Source organism: Cherax quadricarinatus, chromosome 41, assembly GCF_038502225.1.
Source record: "Cherax quadricarinatus isolate ZL_2023a chromosome 41, ASM3850222v1, whole genome shotgun sequence".
Lineage (NCBI taxonomy): Eukaryota > Metazoa > Arthropoda > Malacostraca > Decapoda > Parastacidae > Cherax > Cherax quadricarinatus.
In genome coordinates this window covers 6518781-6544276 of record NC_091332.1, presented here as the reverse complement: position 1 = coordinate 6544276, position 25496 = coordinate 6518781, and the positions used below count along the sequence as shown (strand labels likewise).

The 25496-nt window shown below is 40.3% G+C and overlaps 1 protein-coding gene across 3 annotated transcripts in view; it reads right to left on the bottom strand.

Moving 5' to 3' along the window:
- LOC128695895 (uncharacterized) overlaps positions 1-25496 on the bottom strand; it is a 531205-nt gene that overhangs the window by 263054 nt on the left and 242655 nt on the right. For 2 of the 3 annotated variants that reach the window (XM_053786836.2, XM_053786837.2), the window contains exon 1: positions 13420-13661. The exons of the other annotated variant lie outside the window; for it this stretch is intronic. In XM_053786836.2, the coding sequence (XP_053642811.1) occupies positions 13420-13426 (7 nt within the window). In that variant the 5' untranslated portion in view covers positions 13427-13661. Of the gene's footprint in view, positions 1-13419; positions 13662-25496 lie in introns of those variants that run through there. 3 annotated transcript variants of the gene reach the window in all.

Sequence of the window (25496 nt, the reverse complement as noted above, 5' to 3'; positions counted from 1 at the left end):
TGCTTACCAGCATACGTACATGCGTTCTTGCCTGCGTGCGTTGGGTGGGCGGGATATGAGAAGGTGAACGAGAACCCTGTATAGTGAAGAATTATGAGAGTGTGAGTTACTGTATCGCGCTGGTTACCCTCGGTACAGGTAACTCAAAGTCGTGACGGAGGGGAATACTACAGAAGGTGGATAATACAGGAGGGGAATACTACAGAACGAGGATAATACAGGAGGGGAATACTACAGAACGAGGATAATACAGGAGGGGAATACTACAGAAGGTGGATAATACAGGAGGGGAATACTACAGAACGAGGATAATACAGGAGGGGAATACTACAGGTGGATAATACAGGAGGGGAATACTACAGAAGGTGGATAATACAGGAGAATACTACAGCAAAAGGGAAAATACTACAGCAAAGGGATGATACTACAGTAAAAGGGAAGATACTGCAGTAGAAGGGAGGATACTAGAAGAGGGATACTATAGTAGAAAGGGGTACTGAAAAGAGCATACTAGGAGGGGGGACTGAAAGGAGCATCCTAGAAGTGGGGGCTGAAAGGAGCATACCAGAAGTATGAGTCTCTTCAATAACACAGGTTTAACACCTGTCCACATCATTCAATGAGCAGCAATAACTGCCGTGAGTGGCACTTGACGTGCTGGCCAGGTGGAAATTCACTGCCAAAATCGCTCGACTATCAACACTTTTGATCAGAATTCATTACTAACGCAACATTTCAGAAGGGATTTTACATTCCCGGGACTGTATACATTCTAACTGACTCGCATATCACTTCAAGTATCGATCCTGTCAGAGTAATTTATTACGACAGGTGTTTTCTCGCCCCTTCCCTCCGTCTTGCTGCTGTCACACATGTTACATGGCCACACTTGAAACATATGTTGTGATTTATATCATAAGTAACAAGTTATTAATATTCGTATCATGTTACTGTTATGGTTGATACAGTGTTATGGTTGATACAGTGTTATGGTTATACAGTGTTATGGTTATACAGTATTATGGTTGATACAGTATTATGGTTGATAGTGTTATGGTTGATACAGTATTATGGTTGATACAGTGTCATGGTTGATACAGTGTCATGGTTGATACAGTGTCATGGTTGATACAGTGTTATGATTGATACAGTGCCATGGTTGATACAGTATTATGGTTGATACAGTATTATGGTTGATACAGTGTTATGGTTGATACAGTGTTATGGTTGATACAGTGTTATGGTTGATACAGTGTTATGGCTGATACAGTGTTATGGTTGATACAGTGTTTTGGTTGATACAGTGTTATGGTTGATACAGTATTATGGTTGATACAGTATTATGGTTGATACAGTGTTATGGTTGATACAGTGATATGGTTGATACAGTGTTATGGTTGATACAGTGTTATGGTTGATACAGTGTTATGGTTGATACAGTGTTATGGTTGATACAGTGTTATGGTTGATACAGTGTTATGGTTGATACAGTGTTATGGTTGATACAGTGTTATGGTTGATACAGTGTTATGGTTGATACAGTGTTATGGTTGATACAGTGTTATGGTTGATACAGTGTTATGGTTGATACAGTATTATGGTTGATACAGTGTTATGGTTGATACAGTGATATGATTGATACAGTGTTATGGTTGATACAGTGTTATGGTTGATACAGTGTTATGGTTGATACAGTGTTATGGTTGATACAGTGTCATGGTTGATACAGTGTCATGGTTGATACAGTGTCATGGTTGATACAGTGTTATGGTTGATACAGTGTCATGGTTGATACAGTGTCATGGTTGATACAGTGTCATGGTTGATACAGTGTCATGGTTGATACAGTGTCATGGTTGATACAGTGTCATGGTTGATACAGTGTCATGGTTGATACAGTGTCATGGTTGATACAGTGTCATGGTTGATACAGTGCCATGGTTGATACAGTGCCATGGTTGATACAGTGTCATGGTTGATACAGTGTCATGGTTGATACAGTGTCATGGTTGATACATACCAACGTCTCAGTAATGGCTTTTCTTAGGTGATAAGAAAGATGGGAAGAATAAGAAGGGATAGGACTGGGATAGGACAGAGTAAAAAAAAAAAAAAAAGGCTGCAGGATGACATGAATAAAATGGTTAAAAAAAGATAAATTGGCCTGACCATTTTGGGTGGATTGTAAAAGACGGTTTTTTTTTTTTTTTTGGTCACAGTGACGAGTGATATTTCTTGAAATTATCTCTATTCAATAACGACCTTGGGTAGAAATCCGGCCATTTTATTATGAAAGTTCAAAAAGGACAATTAAGCAGTACATTACACAAGTGTCTCCTTCAGTGTACGCCGTGTATAACGCACGGGCTGCTGCATTACATTAGTGTACTCGCTTATAAGGTGTTGTTCTCGTGCAGGCAACACAGTCACGTACGAGTACAAGGTGATGATAACCTCTGTCATCTGTATTAATACACGACGCTCCACCTGGAATACATGAATGCAAGGTTCAAATTTGCGATTTGAACTTTGTACTAGCTAGCTTTGATGTTAGATCTCTGTTTACACACATACCATTAATAACAGACGATATATATATATATATATATATATATATATATATATATATTAATAAACAAAATACATTTACAGAAAAAAACATAAACATGAATACAATGGCACAATGTATCAAAGATGATGAATTTCCTCCAGCTCCTCCGAGGCTGGACGTGAGCCAAGTATGCAGCAAGCATTTCCCCTCTGGATGGCGACGCTGAGGCGCTGGAACATGAAAGTGGCTGCCCTTGGGTCCCTGGTGGTGTCGATGAGTCTGGAACCCAATTCTTTAAGGAAACGTGTGGCATTTTTTCCCCATGATCCCAAGGTCTCCGATCCCACTGGGACAAATTGATACTGTTGGCTAATGTCCCTGTACTTGCTCATCTTGTACTCCTCCCTGTGGTCAGCAGCTCCTCCCTGTCGCCCCACACTGTGACGGATATAGGTGTCAGCCAGTGTGGACACACAGGTATAGTCCCATGCTAAGAGCTTGCCATTCTTCCAAGGATAGATGGTGATCCCGTCGGGGCGGTTTGCTGGGTTGTGGGTATTGTTTGCTGCAAGTGATCGTGGCTCCCTCTCGGCAGGGCATCCAGCTGTAGCAAGGGTTCTCTTAATGATGTCGTTGACCTCGTTGTGTCTTGCATGCCAGCCCTTGGTTTTGGAACAGTTAAGACCATGTAGACCGTATTGGTCTGCTTGCACTTCGCCGCAAATACACATATATTCTGTGTGAATTGGGGCAGCAAGGCGCAGAGCCACTGCAATACGGAGGGTCTTAGGGTCGAGTCGCGTTCCCATTGCCGATATGGGAACTGTTTGGAGGAAGTCCCCGGAGTGAGGTGCACTCACAGCCTGGAGACGGGCAATCTCCCTATCTGATGTTGCAGCCCTGAGCATGTTGGCAAGCACCTTTTCAGCAATTGGGCTATCCCAGCTTGACTGTTTGTGAGCCAGTGCTGCACTAGGGTTTGGTGCTGGAGCAGCAAGAGTCTCCCATTCGGTGATGGCACTGACATAGCTAGGGTCTTCTATTCCTGCTGAGTCACTGAGGGTGTCAGGAAGAATTTGTCTTATCAACTCGTTTGATGCAATGGAAGAGGATAGGAAAGCTGGTAGAGCAATCTGGGAGGATCTGCGTACTCCTAGCCCTCCAAGCCTGACCGGAAGTGAGGCTTGCAACCACTGTCCATCGTCAAGGGAAAGATTCAATACACTCTCTAGCATGGCCTTCAGGAGAGAGTCATATTCCTTGAGTTTTGGACTGCTGAAGGCTGGGGAGCATCTCAGAAAATAGATAAGTTTTGGCGTTGACAGGCACCTGGTGAGTAGGTAAAAGGCGTCGTGTGTGTCAATGTCTTTCATCCTGCTTTCCATCGTCCGGAGGTCTGAGACTTTTTTTCCTAGGACCAGATCGATGGCATTGGACCCAAGAGGAGCACCGAGGAGAGTGCTATTGGCTGGATCAATGGCTCGTGCTCCTGGTAAAACGGTACTGATATTCTGTATCAACTGTTGATTGGTAGAAACTATTTCACATTTGGTGGGGTTTAAAGAAAGGCCCAGGCTTTCTCCCATGTCTTTAATTTTACTGATGTCCTCCAGGAGAGACTCTGTTGTGCCAGCCAGGGTACCGTCGTCCAGGAACCAGATATTGAGCTCGCTGGAGAGTGCCTCCGTGACTTCCTTGATGACCAAACAAAATAGAAAGGGGGCGAGAGGGTCCCCCTGTTGCACGCCCTCACACGAGTCAATTTCATGGTCCCCAAACAATAGTTTTGAAGTCACACTATAACACGATTCTATGAAGGGATAAAGGGAAGGGAAGTTTCTATAAACTGCTTGGAGAGCAGCATCCCTTCTGACTGAGTTGAAAGCATTGGCAAAGTCCAATTTGACCAAGGCTTTTTCATAGGACATGTTTTTGATATATACTCGTGCTGCGTGGGCAGCTGCTTCACAGCCCTGTTGAACGCCGAAACCGAGCTGAGTTGGTTTCAGCATTGCAGCAGCCTCTTGACTCACCCTTCTTACTGCAGCCTTGGCGACTAGGCGCCGAAGGGTGTTACCCACTGCAATGGGCCTGATTCCGCCATCCTTTTTGCGGAGGGCACACAATGAGGCACCAAAGAAAAAGGGTCTGATGTATATATATATATATATATACATATATATATACATATATATATATACATACATATATACATACATATATATATACATACATATATATATACATACATATATACATACATACATATATACATACATACATATATACATACATATACATATTGGCAGTTTGGAGAGATATATTGTGTATTTTTATACGTATATACTTCTAAACTGTTGTATTCTGAGCACCTCTGCAAAAACAGTGATTATGTGTTAGCGAAGTGAAAGTGTTGAATGATGATAAAATTATTTTCTTTTTGGGGATTTTCTTTCTCTTTGGGTCACCCTGCCTCGGTGGGAGACGGCCGACTTGTTGAGAGAGAGAAAAAAAAACATATACATACACATTCTACACAATCCCATCCTCCCCACGTACACGTCACCAGGGACACAACAGGCTCAGATTAGCTGTCCTCATTCTCAGAGACCTTGCTGAACACGAAACAGGCATGATACTCTCCAACGATAGGAGGGACAGAGGAGGGGCAGTAGAGGCAGGAACGGCGGTAGAGGCAGGAAGGGCAGTAGAGGCAGGAAGGGCAGTAGAGGCAGGAAGGGCAGTAGAGGCAGGAAGGGCAGTAGAGGCAGGAAGGGCAGTAGAGGCAGGAAGAGGCAGAAGGGGCAGGATAGGCTTAATAACCATTAATGTTTAAAGTTCTTGGCCCCACGACATACGCCCGAACACGTACAGCGTATGTACTGTTGCAGGGACGCACGGACGCTCACACACAGCTTCAAGATCCACAATATCAAGTGCTAGGAACCATCGAGTGACAGCAGACCAGGTCGAGAACAAAGACTCAACCCCCTTCTAAACATTATTATATATATACTAATGAGAGAACACAAGAATACCAGGATACGCACGTACACCAAGATACGCACGAACGCGGCTCCACCCATCACTGAACAAGCGCCTGATTAAATTTCACGAAGATGTCAACAGGAAATAATTTCCAAAGGGGTCAATGATGTACACAGCGTCCTTCCCCACAACATGTTTAACCTCGTATGATTAATGAGCATTTTGCAAGTGACAGAGATTATCGTTATAATAAAAAGGAGGCACTAAACATACTAGGGTCAGTGACATGGAGAACGTGTGAAAGACAACGTCCTCTTAACGTAAGTCGTAAGGTATCAAGAGGGAAAAGTAAAGTTGAACTGGTAAGCGCCAAGCCTGTAGGGGACACACTGCGTGGTAGATAATACATTTTATATATATATATATATATATATATATATATATATATATATATATATATATATATATATATAATATATATATATATAATATATATATATATATATATTATATATTATATATATATATATATATATAATATATATATATATATATAAGCAGCGTGAAATATATGGCGAGTCAGTTCAATTGTTATGTATCCTGGGGTCAGGCATGACTCGGCGCTTCCTGGGTCATGTCTACTTTTGTGTGAATCATGTACCGTATATCCTGTAACACACACACAGTGGTAGCGGGAGGCAGGAGGTAGTAGCGAGTAGACAGTAGTAGTAGTAGTTGTGAGAAGTAGATAGTAGTAGTTAGAAGTACATAGTAGTTAGCAGAAAGTAGTAGTTAGTAGAAAGTAGTGAGTAGTAAATAGTAGTAGTGAGTAGTAAATAGTAGTAGTGAGTAGCAGAAAGTAGTAGTGAGTAGTAGATAGTAGTAGTGAGTAGTAGCGCTAAACCTACAAGGATCATACAGCGTCTAGTGAGTAGTAAAAAGTAGTAGTGAATAGTAGATAGTAGTGAATAGTAGATAGTAGTGAATAGTAGAATGTAGTAGTGAATAGTAGAAAGTAGTAAACATAAGAAGGTAGTGAATAGTAGATAGTATTGAGTAGTAGAAAGTTTCAGTAAGTAGTAGATAGTGGTAGTAGTGAATAGCAGTGAGGAGTAATAGTAATGAGGTAAAAGCAGGTAGAAGCGGCAGTAGTACTAAGTTATTAAGACAGGTCGAGGAACAGTTATGGTAATAACATTGTAGACAGGGGAGTGAGGAAGCTTGGCTTCTTCACTCCTGGACAATTGTGTCCTGATGAAGTACAGCGTCCCAACACTGGTCTTGATTCAGCGTCCCAATACTGGTCTTGATTCAGCGTCCCAACACTGGTCTTGATGCCGCGATGACCCTTCAATGCCTTGGTAAATTTGATGTGGTGATAGCTTGAAGCTCTGAATGTTGATTCCACTTTATGTACTGCGTTAAGTCTGCTATAAATGTATATACAATCAGTGAGCACTTTATTAGGTACACCCTGCTAGTACTAGGTAGGGTCCCCTCTGCCCCCAGAACAGCCTGAATTCTTCGTGGCATGAATTCAACAAGGTGCTGGAAACATTATTAATGATCCTGGTCTATGTTGATGCGATAGCATCACACAACTGCTGAATATTTGTTGGCTTCACACTCATGCTACGAATTCCCCGTTCCACTGTATCCCAAAGGTTTACGCCAAATTCTGACACTACATTCCGCAGCAGAAATCGCGATTCGTCAGACAAAACGACGTATTTCCAAACTTCAACTATCCAGTTCGGGTGAGCCTGTGCCCACTGTAGTCTCGGTTTCCTGTTCTTAGCTGACGAGAGTGGAATCTTGTGTGTTCTGTGCTGTAGATCATCCAAATCAAGGTTCGACGTGTTGTGCGTTCAGAGAAGCTCATCTACATAACACTGTTGTAATGCATTGTTATTTGAGTTACTGTCGCCTTCCTCTCAGCTTGAAGCAATCTGGCCATTCTCCAGAGCTACAGCTCACTGAATATTTTTTTTACAACACTGCTGTGTGAGAAAATCCCAGGTCGGCAGTTTCTGAGATACTCGTACCACCCCGTCTGGCACAAACAAACAATCCACGGTCAAAGTCACTTAGATCACATTTCTTCCCCATTCTGAGGTTTGGTCTTAACCTCTTGACCATGTCTGCATGCTTTTAGGCACTGAGGTGCTGCCACGTGATTGGCTGATTAGATATTTACAGTAACGAGGCGTACCTAATAAAGTGGCCACTGAGTGTACGTATGTGTATGTGCGTATTAGATATATATATATATATATATATATATATATATATATATATATAGATATATATATATATATATATATATATATATATATATATAGAAGTTTTTACAAAGTAGAAGTGATGCAAGGAGGGAAGAGTATATGGAGAAAAAGAGAGAAGTTAAGAGAGTGGTGAAGCTATGTAAAATGAGAGCAAATGAGAGAGTGGGTGAGATGTTATCAACAAATTTTGTTGAAAATAAGAAAAAGTTTTGGAGTGAGATTAACAAGTTAAGAAAGCCTAGAGAACAAATGGATTTGTCAGTTAAAAATAGGAGAGGAGAGTTATTAAATGGAGAGTTAGAGGTATTGGGAAGATGGAGGGAATATTTTGAGGAATTGTTAAATGTTGATGAAGATAGGGAAGCTGTGATTTCGTGTATAGGGCAAGGAGGAATAACATCTTGTAGGAGTGAGGAAGAGCCAGTTGTGAGTGTGGGGGAAGTTCGTGAGGCAGTAGGTAAAATGAAAGGGGGTAAGGCAGCCGGGATTGATGGGATAAAGATAGAAATGTTAAAAGCAGGTGGGGATATAGTTTTGGAGTGGTTGGTGCAATTATTTAATAAATGTATGGAAGAGGGTAAGGTACCTAGGGATTGGCAGAGAGCATGCATAGTTCCTTTGTATAAAGGCAAAGGGGATAAAAGAGAGTGCAAAAATTATAGGGGGATAAGTCTGTTGAGTGTACCTGGTAAATTGTATGGTAGAGTTATAATTGAAAGAATTAAGAGTAAGACGGAGAATAGGATAGCAGATGAACAAGGAGGCTTTAGGAAAGGTAGGGGGTGTGTGGACCAGGTGTTTACAGTGAAACATAAGTGAACAGTATTTAGATAAGGCTAAAGAGGTCTTTGTGGCATTTATGGATTTGGAAAAGGCGTACGACAGGGTGGATAGGGGGGCAATGTGGCAGATGTTGCAAGTGTATGGTGTAGGAGGTAGGTTACTGAAAGCAGTGAAGAGTTTTTACGAGGATAGTGAGGCTCAAGTTAGAGTATGTAGGAAAGAGGGAAATTTTTTCCCAGTAAAAGTAGGCCTTAGACAAGGATGTGTGATGTCACCGTGGTTGTTTAATATATTTATAGATGGGGTTGTAAGAGAAGTAAATGCGAGGGTCTTGGCAAGAGGCGTGGAGTTAAAAGATAAAGAATCACACACAAAGTGGGAGTTGTCACAGCTGCTCTTTGCTGATGACACTGTGCTCTTGGGAGATTCTGAAGAGAAGCTGCAGAGATTGGTGGATGAATTTGGTAGGGTGTGCAAAAGAAGAAAATTAAAGGTGAATACAGGAAAGAGTAAGGTTATGAGGATAACAAAAAGATTAGGTGATGAAAGATTGAATATCAGATTGGAGGGAGAGAGTATGGAGGAGGTGAACGTATTCAGATATTTGGGAGTGGACGTGTCAGCGGATGGGTCTATGAAAGATGAGGTGAATCATAGAATTGATGAGGGAAAAAGAGTGAGTGGTGCACTTAGGAGTCTGTGGAGACAAAGAACTTTGTCCTTGGAGGCAAAGAGGGGAATGTATGAGAGTATAGATTTACCAACGCTCTTATATGGGTGTGAAGCGTGGGTGATGAATGTTGCAGCGAGGAGAAGGCTGGAGGCAGTGGAGATGTCATGTCTGAGGGCAATGTGTGGTGTGAATATAATGCAGAGAATTCGTAGTTTGGAAGTTAGGAGGAGGTGCGGGATTACCAAAACTGTTGTCCAGAGGGCTGAGGAAGGGTTGTTGAGGTGGTTCGGACATGTAGAGAGAATGGAGCGAAACAGAATGACTTCAAGAGTGTATCAGTCTGTAGTGGAAGGAAGGCGGGGTAGGGGTCGGCCTAGGAAGGGTTGGAGGGAGGGGGTAAAGGAGGTTTTGTGTGCGAGGGGCTTGGACTTCCAGCAGGCATGCGTGAGCGTGTTTGATAGGAGTGAATGGAGACAAATGGTTTTTAATACTTGACGTGCTGTTGGAGTGTGAGCAAAGTAACATTTATGAAGGGATTCAGGGAAACCGGCAGGCCGGACTTGAGTCCTGGAGATGGGAAGTACAGTGCCTGCACTCTGAAGGAAGGGTGTTGATGTTGCAGTTTAAAAACTGTAGTGTAAAGCACCCTTCTGGCAAGACAGTGATGGAGCGAATGATGGTGAAAGTTTTTCTTTTTCGGGCCACCCTGCCTTGGTGGGAATCGGCCAGTGTGATAATAAAAAAAAAATAATATATATATATATATATATATATATATATATATATATATATATATATATATATATATATATATATATATATATATATATATATGTATATATATGTCGTGCCGAATAGGCAGAACTTGCGATCTTGGCATAAATAGCAACGCTCATCTTGCCATATAGGACAAGTGAAAATTTGTGTATGCAATAATTTCGCCAAAATCATTCTGAACCTAACGAAAAAAAATATATTTCATTGGGTTTGTTTGGTATTAAATTATTGTAAACAAATCTAAAATATATTTAGTTGCGTTAGGCTAAAATAAATTGCTCTTGTTATAATAAGGTTAGGTAAGTTTTCTAAGATTCTTTTGGTGAAAAATTATAATTTTTTACTTTAACATTAATGAAAAAAAATATATCTTTAAACGTATAAGAGAAAATTTCAGAAAGGAATTAATTGTAAATGAGTTCTTGCTAATTGACCAGTTTTACATATTCGGCACGACATATATATATATATATATATAATATATATATATATATATATATATAATTAATATATATATATAATTAATATATATATATATATATATATATATATATATATATATATATATATATATATATATATATATATATATATATATATATATATATATATACATATATATTCAATCATCAGAGGGTGTTCAGCAGGGTGATCCACTCGCTCCCCTTCTCTTCTGCTTGGCAGTAAGAGAACTAACTTCCAGCCTACGCAGTGAGCTCAATATCTGGTACCTGGATGACGGCACTCTGGCAGGTACTGAAGAGCCCCTGGTGGGGGACCTACAACTGGTGAAAACACAGGGAGAAGACTTGGGACTCATCCTCAATCCCTCCAAGTGTGAAATCATCACAGCAAACCAGGAAATAATCAATGCTGTGCGAAGAATCCTCCCAGAAGTCTCAACTACAACTCCGTCCAACAGTACCCTCTTGGGGGCACCGCTGGGTCATCAGGCCATCGATACTGTCCTCAGGGTCAAATTGAATGACCTGATGAGAATGGAGGAGAGAATAAGCGATCTTGACGCCCATGATGCTCTGTATCTCCTCACAAGGTGTCTTACTATGCCAAGACTCACTCACTTCTTGAGGTGTGCACCCTCTTTTGACAACCCAACACTCGATGAATATGACGCACACCTGAGATCAACTTTTAAGAAGGCACTGAACCTGTCACTAGAGGATTAGCAATGGGATCAGACAACCCTCCCAGTGCGACTGGGAGGTATAGGGGTGCGCAAAGCAACGCATGTTGCTTTACCTGCTTTTCTGTCTTCGTGTTTGGCTTCCAGTGCATTAGTCAAGAAGATAGTGCCCGAACGCTTGAGAGACGTGGTAGGAGCTCAAGACCCCAGGTTTACTGAAGCAGCGATTCGGTGGGACACCCTTACAGACTCCTCCAGTAGACCAGCTCCTCCCAAACAGCACAAACAGTCCCACTGGGACAAACCGATCATGGAAAAAATCGCCAACACAATGCTCTCCAATGCTTCAGGAAAGAACAAAGCTCGTCTCCTGGCAGTGAAGGCACCACACTCAGGAGATTTCCTGTTAGCTGTTCCCAATTCCTCCCTGGGCACCCGTCTCGACCCACAGATCATTCGGATTGGTGTTGCTCTTCGCCTAGCCGCCCCCATTCTCACCGAACATAGGTGTATTTGCGGCAGGGCGACAGCTGATCAATTCGGACTTCATGGTCTCGTGTGTCACACAGCAGAAGGGAAGTATGCCAGACATGAGGAGGTCAATGACATAATAAAGAGAAGCCTCGCCACAGCCCGTTGCCCAGCTCAACGGGAACCCCAAGTACAGAGGTCTGATGGAAGTCAAAAGCGTCTTGATGGAGCCACTATGCTACCCTGGAAGGATGGAAAGCAGATTGCCTGGGACTACACCTGTGCTGCCACATTGGCAGACACCTACTTGCCATACTCCGTAGTGGAAGGGGGTGGAGCTGCCAGCCACAGGGAGACCCAGAAGATCCGAAAATATGAAGACCTTCCCCCTTGCTATAATTTCATTCCAATAGGGTCGGAGACCCTTGGAGCATGGGGCAAGTGTGCTCTAAAGTTCCTCAAAGAGCTAGGTGAAAAGCTCATCACAGAAACCAAGGACCACAGGGCGACCAGCTTCCTCTTTCAGAGACTCAGTGTTGCGATCCAGAGAAGAAATGCCTGCAGCATTCTGGGCACGCGGCCCACCGCAGGGGAGCTGGACGAAGTATTCGAGATGTAGCTCTGAGTTACCTATGTTGTTTTACTTTCTGTTTTTTTTTGTGAATGCTTGGCCAATGTATTTTGTCTTTAAATTATATATATATATATATATATATATATATATATATATATATATATATATATATATATATATATATATATATATATATATATATATATATATATATGTGTGTGCCGAATATGTAAAACTGGTCAATTAGCAAGAACTCATTTAAAATTAAGTCCTTTCTAAAATTTTCTCTTATACGTTTAAAGACATATTTTTTTCATTAATGTTGATGTACAAAATTATAATTTTGCACCAAAAGGAATTTAGAAAACTTACCTAACCTTATTATAACCAGCGCAATTTATTTTACCCTAACTCAACTATATATATTTTAGATTTGTTTACAGTAATTTAACACTAAACAAATACAGTGAAATATATTTTTTCGTTAGGTTCAGAATGATTTTGGCGAAATTATTGCATACACAAATTTTCACTTGTCCTATATGGCAAGATGAGAGTTGCTATTTAAGCCAAGATCGCAAGTTCTGCCTATTCGGCACATTATTTATATATATATATATATATATATATATATATATATATATATATATATATATATATATAGATATAGATAGTAGTCTTTGTATTTGAACTAAAAGAAATCATTCGGGGCGAAACGTGTCCTGGATGAACATCAACAGTACGTGTCCACCCATCCACATATACCGTGACAAAAATAACTACATCTCAAAGGGATAAAGGAAGTAACGGCTTAAAAACAGGCTGGACAGATATAAGAGTGGTTGAAATAGGTTGGATCCGACAAAGGGTAGTCCCAGTTCCTAGGATCAAGAAACCTTCACAAGCATTAGGCTCGCTTCCCTTGAAGGGCGAGGTTTACGCTGTGGAAAGAAACTTGGCTGTGGCAACATGCTTCAGGTTGTACGTGTTGCTGCAGTGTCCTTGCCACGCTGCTCTTCCTCTGGTCCTTGGGCAGGAGTACACATTAAAACACTACAACATGTTAACTACAATAAACCAACTTATAACCCGGTTTCTAGGAAAGTGAGCAAGGGAGTCCTTGGGTATTCGGGTATAAGAGGAAACACAAGGCTGACCACTAGGCTGACATACCTTCCATGTTCTCGGTAGGACTAGTACCGAGCGTTGCTGTCCTCTTAACTGTACTATTGGGGTAATCCTCACTGGCTCCGGTAGATGGCTATACCCTCCCTCACGTTCTGTTACATTCCAACGCAGAGCACTAGAGTGAATAGGGTATACACAATTCCACAGTTATCAAAGAATCCCTGAACACCGGGTGAGCCGGACACAAGTTACCCCCTTGTCTGTGAAATGTACACTGACAGTTGATGGTAGCTTGGGAAGGTCGCCTGCCACGCCATTTAGGTACCAGTGACTATTTTCCACTTAATTTTTATAGTACAAACTAACATCACATTATAATTAAAGTGTTGGGCTACACACGGTCGTTACCAATATTGACGTTGCGTTCAATATATCATAAATTACAAGCGTAAATAGGATTCGCTTAAAAAAATATGCTGCCGTCGACCTGTAGCTGCCACACACCACTGGACGTTGCTTGACACCTGTCAAGTGTTATTTCTGAGTGATGGTAAGTTAATAAACTTAAGTATGTGAGTTTAGAGCATGAAGCTATCAAGACAACACTGTCTTACTGGTGAGGTGCGTCAGTGGCGCCGTGGATTATTATATAGAGTGGGTTGAAGTCTCGACCAATGGTGGAACCTGAGACTGGCTGGCTGCACCCCAGACACTCCACCACCACCACAACCTCTCCCCAACACCACCACCTCTCCCCAACACATGCACCAACACCTCCGCCAATACCAACACCACTACTATCAACACCATCACAATACTTGCACCAGCACCACAACCATCACCCCCAACACTTGCACCAACAACATCTTCCCAATACTTCCACCACTCCAGCACATCCACCAACCCCACCATAACCACCCTAATACAACCACCACTCCCCAACACCATCACCATCAACCCCATACTTCCATCACCACCATCCCTCACACCCAAATATTTCTAGCATCACACCTACACCATCTCTCACATCCTCATCACCATAGATCACATGTGAAACACTAATTCTCTTAAACCTCATCCCCCGTGAGCAGTGTATAAGTGTATATACACTGACAAGTGTATATCTCGTTAGGTATATACATCTCTCAGTGTATACTATCTACACAACCACAGGGGAAAGCTGTTTTACTTGTTTGATTGTTCTGATTGTTTTAAAAACATTTGTTTAGCGCTTCCCCCTTGATTATAATGATTAATAATAATAATAATAATAATAATAATAATAATAATAATAATAATTAAAAGCATTTGTTATCACTCGTTTGCAATTATTGCGGCCAGCTTCCTCTTGCAGAGACTCAGTGTTGCGATCCAGAGGGAAAATGCCAGCAGCATTCTGGGCACACGGCCCACCGCCGGGGAACTGGATGAAATATTTGATATACAGTGGAACCTTGAAAATCGAACGTACCAAATATCGAACGTTTCGAAAATAAGACCATTTTTTTCGGACAAACTGTGTACCAAAAATCGAACGCGTTTCAAATTTCGGACCGCCGGGAACGGGACCTGTCCGCTGGCCCGCTCTGTCCGCGTCCCCGCGCAAGCGCCATGAGCAGTCTAGCTTTGTTTATGCTTGAGTAAACACTAACCTGCGCTCTCATTCACACATTTTACGATTATTTCGTTGTGTTTAGTGCTTGTGGGACTGTGAAATTAGCTGCCATGGGCCCAAAGAAACTTGCTAGTGGTACCCCTGTGGACAGTCATTTTGTGAGACAGGGGTCCAGTGACTCTCAAGCTGGTCCTAGTGGCTTTAAAAGACAGAGAAGGGAAGTAACCCTAGAGAGGGCTTTACCTGAAGTCCTCATGGAGGGGGATTCTCCTTCCAAACACTAACCCCAACTCCCTCTCTCCTCCTCCCTATCTTCCAGATGCCATCACCAATCTTCAATAAAGGTAAGTAAAAATGTTATTTTATTTTATATTTTTTATGATGAATGTGAAATATTCATCACTCGTGCTTCAAACCCATATAAGAGCGTTGGTAAAACTATACTCTCATACATTCCCCTCTTTGCCTCCAAGGACAAAGTTCTTTGTCTCCACAGACTTCTAAGTGCACCACTCACCCTTTTCCTCTCATCAATTCTATGATTCACCTCATCTTTCATAGACCCATCCGCTGACACGTCCACTCCCAAATATCCGAATACATTCACCTCCTCCATACTCTCTCCCTCCAATCTGATATCCAATCTTTCATCACCTAATCTTTTTATCCTCATAACCTTACTCCAAAAGTGAATACAGGAAAGAGTAAGGTTATGAGGATAACAAAAAGATTAGGTGATGAAAGATTGGATATCAGATTGGAGGGAGAGAGTATGGAGGAGGTGAATGTATTCAGATATTTGGGAGTGGACGTGTCAGCGGATGGGTCTATGAAAGATGAGGTTAATCATAGAATTGATGAGGGGAAAAGGGTGAGTGGTGCACTTAGAAGTCTGTGGAGACAAAGAACTTTGTCCTTGGAGGCAAAGAGGGGAATGTATGAGAGTATAGTTTTACCAACGCTCTTATATGGGTGTGAAGCATGGGTGATGAATGTTGCAGCGAGGAGAAGGCTGGAGGCAGTGGAGATGTCATGTCTGAGGGCAATGTGTGGTGTGAATATAATGCAGAGAATTCGTAGTTTGGAAGTTAGGAGGAAGTGCGGGATTACCAAAACTGTTGTACAGAGGGCTGAGGAAGGGTTGTTGAGGTGGTTCGGACATGTAGAGAGAATGGAGCGAAACAGAATGACTTCAAGAGTGTATCAGTCTGTAGTGGAAGGAAGGCGGGGTAGGGGTCGGCCTAGGAAAGGTTGGAGGGAGGGGGTAAAGGAGGTTTTGTGTGCGAGGGGCTTGGACTTCCAGCAGGCATGCGTGAGCGTGTTTGATAGGAGTGAATGGAGACAAATGGTTTTTAATACTTGACGTGCTGTTGGAGTGTGAGCAAAGTAACATTTATGAAGGGGTTCAGGGAAACCGGCAGGCCGGACTTGAGTCCTGGAGATGGGAAGTACAGTGCCTGCACTCTGAAGGAGGGGTGTTAATGTTGCAGTTTAAAAACTGTAGTGTAAAGCACCCTTCTGGCAAGACAGTGATGGAGTGAATGATGGTGAAAGTTTTTCTTTTTCGGGCCACCCTGCCTTGGTGGGAATCGGCCAGTGTGATAATAATAAAAATAAAATTATTTTATATGTATGTTATTTTATATGTATGTAAAACTGTAATTAATCTCTATAAAATGTATTTTTTGTGTGAATATTTTTGGATTTATGGAACGGATTAATTGCATTTCCATTATTTCTTATGGGAAATACTGATTCGAATTTCAGACTTTTCGAAATTAGAACTAGCTCCTGGAACGGATTAAGTTCGATTTTTGAGGTTCCACTGTATAGGCCCTGAGATGTTATTTATGTTGTTGTTCTTCCCATTATATCTTTGTTTAATGTATTTTCTTTTTAAATAAGGTTCACACAGAATACAGGATATGTTAGAAAAAAATATTCAAACAGTTCCGGGGAGAATCTTGAGGTTTCCCTGAAGCACGTTTATCATCTTCTCTGAGGATGAGAGAAAGAGAGGGAGAGAGAGAGAGAGAGAGAGAGAGAGAGAGAGAGAGAGAGAGAGAGAGAGAGAGAGAGAGAGAGAGAGAGAGAGATATGTATCTTGCAGTGTCAGTGCATGTATACATAGAGAGTATGTATTATTTACTGTATATGCAATGAAAAGCGAGTGTGAATTTCACAATGTATGAATACCTAGAAGGTGACTTTAATCCAAAGTCCAGATAACACACTATAAAGGTACCTAATTATTAATAAGTAACCTAACTCAAATCACTAAGCCTCTCAGACCTTCGTCTCTTTCAACCCTGGCCTCTATCTATCAGCCCTGGCCCTAATATATCAGTCCTGGCCTCCATTTACCAGCTCTGGCCTCTATCTATCAACCTTCATCTTTATATATCAATCCCGGTCTCTGTCTATCAGCCTTGACCTTTATGTATTAGCCCTGCTCTCTGTCCATCAGCCCTGGCTTTATCAGTCTTGGCCTCTGTCTATCAACCCTGATATTTATATATCAGTCCGGACCTCAGTCTATCAGCCCTGGCCTATATCTATCAACTGGCCATCGTCTATCAGCTCTCTCAACCATCAGTTCAGACTCTGGTAACTCAGAGAGCTGGAGTCAAGCTTCACCTGGTAACTCACACAATGTACAAGAAGTCATTAGGCACTGTTGCTATTGGTATTCAAAGAGAGGAAGGCGGCTAAGAGGAGTAGTTGGTAACCTTGTGCTACCTGGTAATGCGGACATCTGGGTAGCGGGATGTGGTTCAGGGAGGAGGGGGTGGGATGAGTTATAAGGGCAGGAGGAGAGGGAAGGAAGGGGAGGAAGAGGGAGCATCACCCCCTAATGAATATATGAAGGTATTATTAGCTTCGTTGACTGTATAAACGTACGTTCACAGATTGAAGCCAAAACGTTGTGTAGTTTTAAAAGTAGGTTAGTCAAATACATGAGTGGGTGTGTGGGTGGGTGTGAGTTGAACTTGATTGGCTTGGGCCAGCAGATGACCAAGACCTAATTAGCATGGGCCAGTAGTGATGCTGAAGTGCTCCTTATGTTCTCATGTTGCGTATCTCGCACTGTATATACACCGAGGTGTATATCTTGGTATATGTATATACATCGAGTGTATCTTCATTAAGAGATGTTTCTCCTAGGCGGTAGGCTTTTTCAATACAGTCGCATGAGGACGGAGAGTTGTACACTAAAGTCAGTGAAAGTAATCGTGGTAAGGTGCAGCATTTGAAGGCGGTGTCACATGTGGTTGGGGCCCACTACTGGAAGCAGGTATGGCCCATAAAATGGGCCAGATATTTGGCAATGGAGCTATAGAAGATAATCTCTTTGCTAAGATTCCAAGGGTATCAACTCTTAACTCGCGACGCCTGTCTGATACACTAACAATAGTTAATCTTAGTGAAGCAAATATTTGCCACAATTCCTGTCCCAAAACTCTAAACCACCTTATGGGCCTGACCTGCTTACACCAGTGGGCCTCGCCAACATGTAACGATGTATTCAGCTGCTGCACCTTTTCACTTCCGCTTTCTCTATATTATGTCTCCATCTTCTCTGTATATTAGCTTTATAACTGCTGATGTGTGGGCGAAACATCTCTCAATAAAGACACCCAGGTGATTCACACGTCTTGTTCAATCTGTCAGCGTTATACCTTATATCTAAAGATATATCGATATATGTGTGTGTAGACTGAAAGATATTATATATATATATATATATATATATATATATATATATATATATATATATATATATATATATATATATATATATATATATATATATATATATATGTCGTGCCGAATATGTAAAACTGGTCAATTAGCAGGAACTCATTTAAAATTAAGTCCTTTCTGAAATTTTCTCTTATACGTTTAAAGATGTATTTTTTTCATTAATGTTAATGTAAAAACTTTTAATTTTGCACCAAAAGAATCTTAGAAACTTACCTAACCTTATTATAACAAGAACAATTTATTTTAGACTAACACAACTAAATATATTTTAGATACGATTACAGTAATTTAGTACTAAACAAACACAATCAAATATATTTTTTCCGTTAGGTTCAGAATGATTTTGGCGAAATTATTGCATACACAAATTTTCACTTGTCCTATATGGCAAGATGAGCGTTGCTATTTAAGCCAAGATCGCAAGTTCTGCCTATTCGGCACGACATATATATATATATATATATATATATATATATATATATATATATATATATATATATACTATATATATATATATACTATATATATATATATAGTATATATATATATATAGTATATATATATATATATATATATATATATATATATATATATATATATATATAATATATATAATATATATATATATATATATATATATATATATATATATATATATATATATGTGTGTGTGTGTGTGTGTGTGTGTGTATGTGTGTATGTGTACTCACCTAGTTATACTCACCTAGTTGAGGTTGCAGGGGTCGAGTCCAAGCTCCTGGCCCCGCCTCTTCACTGGTCGCTACTAGGTCACTCTCCCTGAACCATGAGCTTTATCGTACCTCTGCTTAAAGCTATGTATGGATCCTGCCTCCACTACATCGCTTCCCAAACTATTCCACTTCCTGACTACTCTGTGGCTGAAGAAATACTTCCTAACATCCCTTTGATTCATCTGTGTCTTCAGCTTCCAACTGTGTCCCCGTGTTGCTGTGTCCAGTCTCTGGAACATCCTGTCTTTGTCCACCTTGTCAATTCCTCTCAGTATTTTGTAAGTCGTTATCATGTCCCACCTATCTCTCCTGTCCTCCAGTGTCGTCAGGTTGATTTCCCTTAACCTCTCATCATAGGACATACCTCTTAACTCTGGGACTAGTCTTGTTGCAAACCTTTGCACTTTCTCTAGTTTCTTTACATGCTTGGCTAGGTGTGGGTTCCAAACTGGTGCCGCATACTCCAATATGGGCCTAACGTACACAGTGTACAGGGTCCTGAACGATTCCTTATTAAGATGTCGGAATTCTGTTCTGAGGTTTGCTAGGCGCCCATATGCTGCAGCAGTTATTTGGTTGATGTGCGCTTCAGGAGATGTGCCTGGTGTTATACTCACCCCAAGATCTTTTTCCTTGAGTGATGTTTGTAGTCTCTGGCCCCCTAGACTATACTCCGTCTGCGGTCTTCTTTGCCCTTCCCCAATCCTCATGACTTTGCACTTGGTGGGATTGAACTCCAGGAGCCAGTTGCTGGACCAGGTCTGCAGCCTGTCCAGATCCCTTTGTAGTTCTGCCTGGTCTTCGATCGACTGAACTCTTCTCATCAACTTCACGTCATCTGCAAACAGGGACACCTCGGAGTTTATTCCTTCCGTCATGTCGTTCACAAATACCAGAAACAGCACTGGTCCTAGGACTGACCCCTGTGGGACCCCGCTGGTCACAGGTGCCCACTCTGACACCTCACCACGTACCATTACTCGCTGCTGTCTTCCTGACAAGTATTCCCTGATCCATTGCAGTGCCTTCCCTGTTATCCCTGCTTGGTCCTCCAGTTTTTGCACTAATCTCTTGTGTGGTACTGTGTCAAACGCCTTCTTGCAGTCCAAGAAAATGCAATCCACCCACCCCTCTCTCTCTTGTCTTACTGCTGTCACCATGTCATAGAACTCCAGTAGGTTTGTGACACAGGATTTCCCGTCTCTGAAACCATGTTGTCTGCTGGTGATGAGATCATTCCTTTCTAGATGTTCCACCATTCTTCTCCTGACAATATTTTCCATGATTTTGCATCCTATACATGTCAGTGACACTGGTCTGTAGTTTAGTGCTTCATGTCTGTCTCCTTGTGTGTGTGTGTGTGTGTGTGTGTGTGTGTGTGTGTGTGTGTGTGTGTGTGTGTGTGTGTGTGTGTGTGTGTGTGTGTGTGTGTGCAAAAACAACCACTGTGAAAGAATAGAGAAATTCCAAGCGCTTTCGTGACTACTCACATTATTTATTGTTCCTTGATAATGTGAGTAGTCACGAATGCGCTTGGAATTTCTCTATTATTTCACAGTGATTGTTCTATAAACATTGTCTCTACGTCCACAGCAGGACTCGAACCTACTAACTCTGTAACAGAGTCCGTGGTAAAGTACTGTGAACTCTGATACAGAGTTAGCAGGTTCGAGTCCTACTGTGGACGTAGAGACAATGTTTGTAAATAATTTCGCCTGTTTGCGAATTGTTAAGCATATATATATATATATATATATATATATATATATATATATATATATATATATTTATATATATATTTATATATATATATATATATATATATATATATATATGCAATAAGATCACAGTAAACAGGTGATTTCAAAATATGCAAAACAACCACTCTGAAAGAATAGAGAAATTCCAAGCGCTTTCGTGACTACTCACATTATCAAGGAACTATGAAAGTGAAGCATCCAAGGAAGCTATATAAGGGGTCGGCCAGCACCTCACTATCAGATCAATAGACTCCTTGACATGAGAGATCGTCCTTTTGATGATTTTATGAGAATTATTCTTCAGAAACATATTGAAATAACTAAAATACAGGAGAAGGAAGCATTCAAAATATTGAGAAACAAAAAATACTGTTTTAATCAGGCCATTCCATCAGAATGGAAACACAGTATGTTGGATCATTGCTATAATAAACTCAGAAGAATTTGTAATGAACTCAAGAGCAAACTACAAAGAAAATTAGACATTTTAATTGAAAATAGTGATTGGACAAAGCATGCTAATAACAATTTTGTAATTAACTTATCAGATGAAATTTTAGACAAACATACTACTGCTGCTCTAGGTTTTGGCCTAAGTTTTGCAACTTCAAAAAAACTTAATAATGTTGAAATTGCAAAAGCCTTTTGTAACTTTGAAAAATTTTCTGATTTATCCTCTGATGAAATTAATATTAGTAAAGGAATGGTATACAGCTCTATGTTAAAACCAAACATTCCCAATTGCCCTCAAAGATTCTTTAAGTCTTATGATACACTTAATAACAATAAAAATTTGCGCCTTACTAAAGCAGACAAAATAAATGCAATAGTAATTATGAAAGAAAATGATTACCAAGAAAAAATGAATAATCTCTTAGATGATACTGAAACCTATTCTAAACTTAGGAAAAATCCCCTAGAAACCGTTAACAGCAATTTCAATAAAACAATAAAACTTCTACTGAAAGGCAAAGATGAATTAGTCAAACAATTTACTTCCACTAATCCATCTTTACCTTACATGTATGGACTAATAAAAACACACAAACCAGGGAATCCAGTCAGACCAATTATTAGCTCCATAGGGTCAGTTTCATATAAATTATCCAAATGGCTTGTCGATATTTTGAGCCCTATTGTTGGCAAAATTTCTAACTTTAATGTTAAAAACAACATAGACTTGGTTGATAAATTAAACTCCTTGACTGACTTAAATGATTTTAACATGGTTAGTTTTGATGTTACTTCCTTGTTTACGAAAGTTCCTGTTGATGATTTATTAAGTTTCTTATCTGAAGAACTCGTTAACTATGATTTACCATTGCCAGTTCCTACTATCATTAAACTTATTAAACTTTGCATTGTTGATGCAAAATTTGTATTTAATGATAAGTTTTACACTCAGAAGTTTGGTATGGCAATGGGAAATCCTCTTTCACCTGTTCTTAGTAACCTATACATGGAATTTTTTGAAACAAGGTTGCTTAACACAATCCTCCCTAATAGAGCTAAATGGTTCAGATATGTTGATGATATTTTGTGTCTTATGCCCAAAAATGTAGATATACACCATTTTCTTGGAAAATTAAATAGCTTAGCCCATTCTATAAACTTTACTGTTGAGTTTGAAGAAAATAACTCATTGCCTTTTCTAGATGTTTTAATTATTAAGGGTAATAATGAATTCAAATTTAAAATTTACAGAAAACCTACAAATAACTGTTCCTATGTCCACTATTATTCCTCGCATCAAGATAGAGTCAAACTGTCTGTTTTCTCATCAATGTTTTTGAGAGCTTTACGAATTTGTAGTCCTGAGTTCATAGATGAGGAAATATCCAAAATTTATGAAATAGGTAATGATTTAAAATACCCAAGAAATGTAATTGATAAATCTTTTAAAGTTGCTAGGAACACTTTTTATAATCCAAAAAAGGGCAACCAGCCTTATTCAACTAAAAATATGTTGGTTCTCCCTTACCATGAAAACTTGGTTGATATGCCTTCTCTTCTTAAGACTTTTAATATTAAAGTTGTATTCAAAAATCTTGATACAGTAAAAAAACTTTTGATTAAGAATTCCCCCCAAAATGCTGATGGATGTGTCTATAAGATTCCTTGTAAAATTTGCGATAAAGTTTATTACGGTCAAACTGGTAAAAATCTCGAACTAAGATTAAAACAACATAAATATAGCATTAGAACTGGACAAGATTCCAATGCTCTATTTATTTATGTAAGAGATTTTAACCATCCAATTGATTTTCAAAAAGTTGAGAAAGTAGTATCAAGCAAGTCCATGGTCGACAGGAATATAATTGAATCTTGTTTCATAAAAAGCAGTTTTGACAATAATATGAATATTTCCTTTGGTTTATATAAATTAGATCCATTTATAATTAATAGAATTTGGGTAGAATTTAATAATACACTGGACAAATAAATAGCTTGGTGGTGAGTTTTGCAAAGGACCTGTCCAAGTTGGCTCGCCGCGCGTCACGTGTTTAACCGTTGTGGGATCTGATAGTGAGGTGCTGGCCGACCCCTTATATAGCTTCCTTGGATGCTTCACTTTCATAGTTCCTTGATAATGTGAGTAGTCACGAAAGCGCTTGGAATTTCTCTATTCTTTCAGAGTGGTTGTTTTGCATATATATATATATATATATATATATATATATATATATATATATATATATATATATATATATATATATATATATATATATATATATATATATATATATATATATACACATAAAATAGATCTTATTACTGATAACGGTGGATTTATGTTAGAGATATGTCATATAGTCAGGTAACTACAAGAAGCGCTAAATCCGTGTGGCTTGATAAGGCCGCATCTGCATTACCGTGTGTGCGTGTGTGTGTGTGTGACTGAGAGTAAGGTGTGGTTGGAAGCTCGATCCACCGTCTGCTAACCACAAGACAAACTACCTGGTTACACCTCCGTGGTGCCTGCCGCTGTTATATTCACGACCTCACTAAAAAATTGCAGCTCCTGAGGCTAAACGCGTAAATATGTAGATGTAATTACGCACACCACTGGGGAGAGTTAATTACGCACACCACTGGGAAGAGTTAATTACGCACACCACTGGGAAGAGTTAATTACGCACACCACTGGGGAGAGTTAATTACGCACACCACTGGGGGAAATTAATTACGCACACCACTGGGGAGAGTTAATTACGCACACCACTGGGGAGAGTTAATTACGCACACCACTGGGGAGAGTTAATTACGCACACCACTGGGGAGAGTTAATTACGCACACCACTGGGGAGAGTTAATTACGCACACCACTGGGGAGAGTTAATTACGCACACCACTGGGGAGAGTTAATTACGCACACCACTGGGGAGAGTTAATTACGCACACCACTGGGGAAAGTTAATTACGCACACCACTGGGAAGAGTTAATTACGCACACCACTGGGGGAAGTTAATTACGCACACCACTGGGGAGAGTTAATTACGCACACCACTGGGGGAAATTAATTACGCACACCACTGGGGAGAGTTAATTACGCACACCACTGGGGAGAGTTAATTACGCACACCACTGGGGAGAGTTAATTACGCCACCACTGGGGGAAGTTAATTACGCACACCACTGGGGGAAGTTAATTACGCACACCACTGGGGGAAGTTAATTACGCACACCACTGGGGGAAGTTAATTACGCACACCACGGGGGAAGCTAATTACGCACACCACTGAGGAGAGTTAATTGCGCACACCACTGGGGAAGTTAATTACATACACCACTGGGGAAGTGATTTATTAAGTATCATCCCATCATTCAGCGTATAATAGCAACAAGTTAATAAGACACATGTGCAACACCTGTGTATCTCGTACATGTATGGTATACAATACCGACAACATGTACAATTAGGCACATGTACAACATCTGGGTATCTTTATTTGTAGATGTTTCGCCCACCAGTGGCTTTATCAATACAAGAACATAACGTAAAGACTGTACAACTATATACAAAATATGAGATAATTAGTCCTTCGGTTCCAAGGCTGAGGGACTAATTACCTTATCTTTAGTTCCACAGTCCTCACATTATGTCCTTGTATTGATAAAGTCACTGGTGGGCGAAACGTCTACAAATAAAGATACCCAGATGTTGCACACTGTGTCTAAATCTTCACCTGTGTTTCTCATATACACAGGTGTCGCACCTGTGTCTTATT